The following is a 7,380-nucleotide window of genomic DNA, read 5'->3' as shown; positions in this document are numbered from 1 at the left end:
GTGTTCCTGTTGTCCAATAAACCTTCTGTTTTACTGGGTGGATAAAAGTCACTGTGGGTTCCAGGAAGAGGGGTGCAGGGACGGACTCCCCCACACGCCGTGACAGAGACTTTCCAGGATATACCACCGTGGTCTGACCTCTAGTCTGACGGCCTCTCTGCTGTTGAAAAGGATGAAAGTCTTGGGGCAGGAGAACATCAAGTTGGAGCAGAGGGAAATAATTCCATGGTTGGGACCCTCCTTCCAGGTGATGACATGATACCTCACACTGAGGATACCTCTCTGGGGGAGGGGACCCATATTATTAGGAAGAGACAGATAATAGTAATGGGGGCTTTCATTATAAAAATATATAGTTGGGTTTGCGATAAACATATATAAATAAACTTTCAATTGATACATGATGTGTGTGTGTGGGTTCATTAAACTCCGAAAAAATGGCCCTTTTTGGAGAGCTGCCACACACCTATTTTAGGAGGTTGGGCATTTCTCTCCTTTAAATTACATGTAGTGACTTGGAACATTACAGACCCAGGACTGGGGAAAAGGGCTGTTACCATTAAGGTTGTGAAAATAACTGGATGCGGTTTCCAGTGATCTGCCACGCGACGTGGTGAGCCATGCGCAGGGCCATAGATGTAGCTGAGCATCCAGAGCCCCCGTGGAAATACGGCCACATATGTCAAATACTGCCATGGTGCATTGGAGTCTTTACACTTTACAAGGGCCAAACTCCTATTAACAGCAGCCTCCCATCCATTGATTTCAATGGGAGCTGTAGGTGCACCTCAGCTCTCAGGATTTGGCCATTCTGTGCAAGCTGGCTGCCTTTTCTGGGTGTTCAGATAGATTTGATGGGAATCGGTTTGATGGGTGACTGAGTTAGGGGCTGTCTTGAGATCTAGCAGCTGAGATTAGATGGGTCATGAGTGCAAACCTCCTGCCACTTAGGGCTCACTAGTTCCGAAGAGCAATTTGGATATTATATTTGTAATTGCATTGAAAAGTGAGTCTGAGGCCTAGAATTTTGGCAAGGTCTGTTTGATAGAAACCTGTTTTATTTCAAGATGTGATTTTTATGGAGAATGAAGGGAATGTATGGGACAGAAATGTAGTGATAGTCTTGCTAGTTAAAAACCACAGCATTTCGTATTTTCCGTCTTTCTACTTGTCAGCATGTGGTTGAGAAATTGTATAGCTGACTATGTATCCCAAGAATTGATGAACTGTATCGTTTTTCACACTGATATGTTTAATTGAGAAGGCGTGTGTGTTTTAACAATCACACAGGTTCTTTCCAAAAGTGAGCTACACAGACGTTGCAGACTCCTCTCTTTCATTCAGGGATTGGTGCGATCTGCAGTAGAGCTGCCTAGGTACAATTATAACTTACAAAGACACCAAATAATTGCACTACACAAAATTACTAAACAGCATCAACCTGTCGAAATAAGCAAGCCACATCCCCAAGCTGCTGGGCTAGTGAACACATTTCATACTTACAGTCTAAAAGTTAGGATAACAGGGATGAAGAATCAGTTAGTGAGGCACCTCAGAGGCACAATCCAGCTGATACCAGTCAAGCTAGGGACCAAAAACAGGGCACTACCAGGCTCTTTTATTTCACCTTTATTGACTTACTGGACTATATACCTATTTACCACTACAAGATATGGACAGGGTCATAGGTCAACAACAGATACACACACTTTCTTGCTAACTGCAGCTATACATCTCTACCCCTATATAACGTGACCTGATATAACACGTAAAGCAGTGTCGGGAGGGGCTGCACACTCCGCTTATATCGCTTGCTTTGATCCAGCGTTTCACCTATAACGGAGTAAGATTTTTTTGCTCCCAAGGACAGCGTTATATCGAGGTAGAGGTTGTACAAGTTTAGATAAACAGGACTCCCATACTTTAATGATGGAAAATTGGCATTTAATGTTACAGTAAAGGTTCTTCATACAAGTACTTCTCTATCCGTATACAGAACAAGAGCAATGGTCTCAGAGTTGCAGTGGGGAGAGTTTAGGTTGGATATTAGGGAAACACTATTCACTATGTGAGAGTGGTGACGCACTGGAGATGGGTTCCTAGGTGAGTGGTCGGAATTCCTTCCTCAGAGTTTTAGTCAGGCTTGACAAAGCCTGGCTGGGATGATTTAGTTGGGGTTGTCCTGCTTGAGCAGCGGGGTGGATAGATGACGTCCTGAGGTCCCTCCCACCCTGAGATTCTATGATTCTACGATACCAGATATCATATAAAATTAAAACACTGTTTGCCATAATGTAACTGTACCTAGACTGTGCATTTAAAATCAAACAAGAGCCAGCGATACATTATACTCTCTGCACTTTAGTTAGTTTTCATGCTGTCTGGGCAGGATGGAGCCCACCCAATGTGTTAGCGCGCTCTATGATGTTCTGTTTGAACCAAATCTGGCCCATTCTGAAGCAGGCTGCCAGTAAAGGACGGTGTCTGATGCCATCCACCATTGGTTTTAGAGCATTCCAGGTTGTTTTTTTAATACCTGCTTTCCTTGGGTTAAAGTCAAAGATAATTCTCACAGGAAATGGCTCAGATCATAACCTTTATAAAAATGGTATGTACTAATGCCTCTCTTTGCTCTTCATTCTGGCCATTTCTTGCTGGAGCAAGTTAATCATTCATAATATGTTCCCAGCAGGAATTTTCTTTTATACGCTTAGGTGATTCGATCACTGTAGTTGGGAAAGCGTACAGGGCTCTGATGTTATAATGATGCAACTACATACTGTGCGCTTGAAATGAAATAGTCTTATTTCTCTGAGTTCTGTTGGGGGATTAAATATGTTTACCTTGGATGATGATCTCCCTAATCAAAACACAAGAATAATATTTGAAACACAGTTGTTTCATACACTTTCAACAAGAACAACAATTTGCTATCAAGCTTTGAAATTTTCCTCTGACTAACTTACAACTGCTTTTCAGCTCAGAGAGGACATCCTTTTTTGTAATTTTGTTTCCACTGAGGAAGGGATCTCCCCTTTGCCTTCAAATTTCCCCAGTGCCTGACTCTCCTGCTCAGCCCTGAAATGGCACACAAACCATTTCCAGTATGGCTGCACAGAGGTGTCAGTGTGATGCTCCACTTGGAATAACGAGTCCTGCATCCCGATAATTCTTGATGGAATTTGTGGTCTCTCTACACGCCTAATAAGCATCACTTCTACAAGACTAGAACAAATGTCAGTAACTAGATGATTTGTTTATACCAGTGGATGCCAGTTGTAGCTTGAGGACGATGGAAAGGAACACTGTGATCTTCATCATGGTTAATATGGTATTTGTGCAACAACTTTGCAAAACGGACCTGCTCCAGCATCCAGAGAGCTGTTCAGCTAGTATTTTGTGTGGTTTTCTTTGAAATGGCCCCATATCAATGGCAGCAAAGTCTTTTTTCAGATTTTCTACCACAGGAGCTAATGCTTTACTCATTGCTTCCTTAAGAAACTCTATGTCTGTTACCTCCTGATGTTCAATGCCTTTTAGATCACTTCTTGGAAGGGTTAAATGCTGTAGCAGTCTCTTGCAAAATTCATCCAGCCATAAGGATACATTGCCACTTCTGTCTTTAGTAACTTCAGTTGAGTCGCGAATAGCTGAAAGGACAAGAGTATGGAAAGAATCAAGGGAATTGTTTAGGAAACTCTTCAGTTTTGGATTGTTCTTGTCTAAGCAATAATCATCAACATACTGCTTGATAAAATCCTCTAAAAAGTCTTTTGGGGATTGAATGTATCGCTTGTACTCCTTAAAGTCTTCCTTCTCTGCCAGATACATGAGACTATAGTTTTCTAGTTTCAATCTGTTCCCATTGAAAGCTGGAATCACAGACTTCATCTCACTGGCTATGTCAATGGCAGTCTTGTCATAGACTGCCTGGCGGAGAGCTGCAGCAAGCTTGGTGCATAAGAAATCAGCAAATGCTGTGATGGAGGCTGCTCCTTGGCAGGAAATCTGAAAACACTTGAAGAAGTCTTCTCTTTTACTCTCCAGGTAGACAGTTGGATCATTTGCTTTTTGAAATGCCCTGTGCATGTTTTTAAACCTTTCTGCTGCCATTTTGCATAAAAATACCGATAAATCTATTATGTAATCGTTATTAAATGTGTACTTTGGGGTAGTAGCTGCAGAGTCCACCTCTTGTCTTATTTTATTCAGTATTTCGTGAATGTAACTTGCATTGTAATCCAGTCTCTGCTGCTCTTTGCTATCGATCATTTCTTTGACCCCCTGTGTGATGCATCCTGTAATCTGCTCTATGGTGTCTCTATCACACTTCTCTAAAGTCTTCTTCAGTCCGTACCATGTTCTCTTTATGGTGATATGGTTCGAAAAATCAGTGGAAAACCTATTCTTGCTAGAACAGGCCTTAATTTTTTCTGCTATAACAGATTTTGGGTCAAAACGCTCAAGCAGGATGTTTTCTATATCAACCCTGATGTTAGGCTCCTTAGCAGCGGGGGCATCAGAGGACACTTCACAGACCCATTTTCCCCATAGCTGGTTAAAGTTCTCTCTCAGTTCATTTTCACTCAATTTCTTGCCCTTTAATGACAGAGCCAGCTCTTTGCTCCTTTTGAATAGCTCATTTTCATATTCTGACTTCTTTTCATCCAGTTTGCTTTGGTTCTTCCTTAGTCTGATAAGGTCTTCAGATTTCCTCTTAGTTTCATCAATAAGTGACATTTTAAGATCTTTCAGTTTAATTTCTGTGCTTGCTTTCCATTGAATCAATATTTCAGCATCTGGGTCTTCACTGAAATACTTTTCAAGTTGATCCATGATGGCACCATATTTTTCTTTAACTCCTTCTTCAAGGCTTTCTCTGGTGATATGGAGCATTTCTCTGTTCCTGATTTGATTGTTTAGTCTTGTCTGCAGCTCTAGCATGTGACTTCTCAGCTCCCAGGTCCACTGGCTAAACATTGTTTCTAACCTGTTGTAGGCCGCAATCTCCAGCGTATTCTTAAAGCTAAAAATAAAGTTCTCATTTAACAAAGATTTCCACAAATCGCCGATTCGGACTTTTAATCCCGAAAGCCTTAAAACACTGCCCTGAGACTCCTTTTTGGCAGCCATGAGAATCTTGCTCTTTAGTTCCTGCACATTTTGACTGTAGCTGGGGTTAGGAGGTGCCATTGGTGGGTTCCCTTCCCAGAGATGAGCAAAGTAGCAAATGTGGTCATTCACATCAAATCGGATAACATCACTAAAGCAGGTAACATCACAGAACTCTTGCTGGGCTGCAGTAACTGTCATTTCATCTAACTTTTGCTGGAGGCGTCTTTGTCCTTCCATATTCTGTTCTTTTGCAGTTATTTCTCCAACATTTTGGTGCACAAACAAACAGCTTGGGGAGAGCTTTACTTGCTTCATCCTCAGAAATGCCTGGACAGCGATCTGCAGGATATCTTGCATTTCTGAAGGATTCTCTCCAAAGATATTTATCACAGTCATGTTGCCAATCCCAATGACAAAGGTGGCTAGCTCGTTATCATGATTAAGGGACAACTTATTGGCTATCTCTATGGCCCGGAGCCCTTCTGTATCAATAACAAGTATGTAATCAAAGTTCAGATCCTGTTGGAGGTTCTCATCCACCTTAATCAGCTGCATGAATGCCCCCCTGGTGCACCTCCCTGAACTGACACTAAACTGAAGACCAAACATGGCATTCAGTAGTGTTGATTTTCCAGTGCTCTGAATGCCAAGAACAGAAAGAACAAACACTTTTCTGTCTCCTAGCTTCTCAATTAATGAGTCAAAAACTGCTCCAACCCATTTTAATGGCACGTATGAAGCATCACCGTCCATCAGCTCAATGGGATAACCTGAAACCATCAGGTCAGCTGCAATTTGAGGTAATTCAAGAAAACATTTATCCTTTTGGACCATTGCATCCAGAGCTTCATAAATCTGACCTACCTCTCTCAAAATGTGTTCAAGACCTATTGTAGAATTATTTATCTCAGCTGAGAGATTTTCTAAATCATTTTGCAATCTAGTTTTCAACTTATTTTCTTCCTTTTTCTTTATCAATATTTCAGACCATAATTTGTGGTATTTCTGGTGAAGATCTGTAAGGCGGTCAGAGGACAATTCATCCATAAATACTTTCATCCATTGCAGGAAGTACTTTTTAGTGGCCTCTGGATGTGACTGGAGAAATTTAAGCACTGACTTCATTAGGTTATTGAGGGGGGATGCCCTAATTAATTGATCACGTCGTATTGCATATTTATCTGATTCAATTTGGCTCCGGTGCTGTTCAATGCTTCTGTTCTTTTTATCATGCAAGCGGGTAAGTTCCTTATCTTTCTTACACCACTTGTGCCATAACTCTCCTTGAAGAGGCAATAGCTCTTCCTTCATGCTTGCTAAGCTATGCTTTCTCAAGAGGACCATCAATGCCTGTGCCTTTGACTTGGCTTCCTGGCACTCTTCCTTGTCTTCATCAATGAGGAAGCCATGCTCGCGAGCAGTTTTTACGCAAGCCTCAAGACTACAAGTGGCAACTGAGCCTGCCAGAAAATCTCTGATTGTTGCTGTTATTAAATCTATTAATTCTGCCTCATTTCTGTTCTTGATGGCTATTTTTATATTCTGACTCGATTTACCAGCCACAATGTTCTCTTTTTCAGCAAAAAGGCAGATCAAAGGCTTTTGAGATTGCCAAAGATCACGGATAATTTGCTTGCCCCTTTTGTCATGCTGATCTGTATCTGACAAGAGAACCACATTTATAGAAGCGATCGCCTGTAAAAATGTGACTTGTTGCTTGTGCTCTCGTGCATCCCCATGCAGGTTTGTGAATGCGACACTGTTGTTAAATCTGTCATCATCCTTTCCTCCTCGACAGTACCAGGAGATTTCCACAACCCCGTTCATCAGGACACAATCTTTGCTGCTGCCTCTACAGTGACGGTGGAAAAAAATGTCATGTTTGTGCTTACTCAGCAGAGCATTCAGGATCTGAGACTTAGAGCAATGAGGTGAATTGCCAATCCGTGTGAAGGACACCACAGGTGTATCTGCTTGATAAATCAGTTTGTTTTTATAATTTTGAATGGTACTCTCAACTCCTGATTTCTCAGTACTTTTCCAGCTCTTTTTAACTTGGTTAAGGGTCCAAAGAGGGAATTCTATTTGTGAAGTACAAGGATTTGGCACCAGAAGTGGGAGTGCAAACTGACAGAAAGCCAGCTTTGTTGCAACATATTGTCTCATGAAATCATCTGCACAATGAAAAATTGCCATCTGGATATCCATTGGGTGTATGTGTCCCTGATGTGTAGCAGATTCATTGGCTCCCTCACTAAAATCATC

The 7,380-nt window shown here is 41.7% G+C and overlaps 1 protein-coding gene across 1 annotated transcript; it reads right to left on the bottom strand.

Moving 5' to 3' along the window:
• Window positions 1-2,966: 2,966 nt before the first annotated feature.
• Window positions 2,967-7,374, bottom strand: LOC142046073 (interferon-induced very large GTPase 1-like; the record flags this gene model as incomplete). The annotated part of the gene is given in 4 exon segments (XM_075061463.1): window positions 2,967-3,018; window positions 3,021-3,259; window positions 3,262-3,327; window positions 3,330-7,374. Coding segments are annotated over 4 exon segments (4,402 nt in total), but the record flags the coding sequence as incomplete, so codon positions are not given.
• Window positions 7,375-7,380: the final 6 nt, after the last annotated feature.

This window comes from Chelonoidis abingdonii, unplaced genomic scaffold, assembly GCF_003597395.2.
Source record: "Chelonoidis abingdonii isolate Lonesome George unplaced genomic scaffold, CheloAbing_2.0 scaffold1719, whole genome shotgun sequence".
In the NCBI taxonomy this organism is placed as follows: domain Eukaryota; kingdom Metazoa; phylum Chordata; order Testudines; family Testudinidae; genus Chelonoidis; species Chelonoidis abingdonii.
Note: the sequence above shows the minus strand (reverse complement) of the source record. Positions and strands in the feature narration are given on the sequence as shown.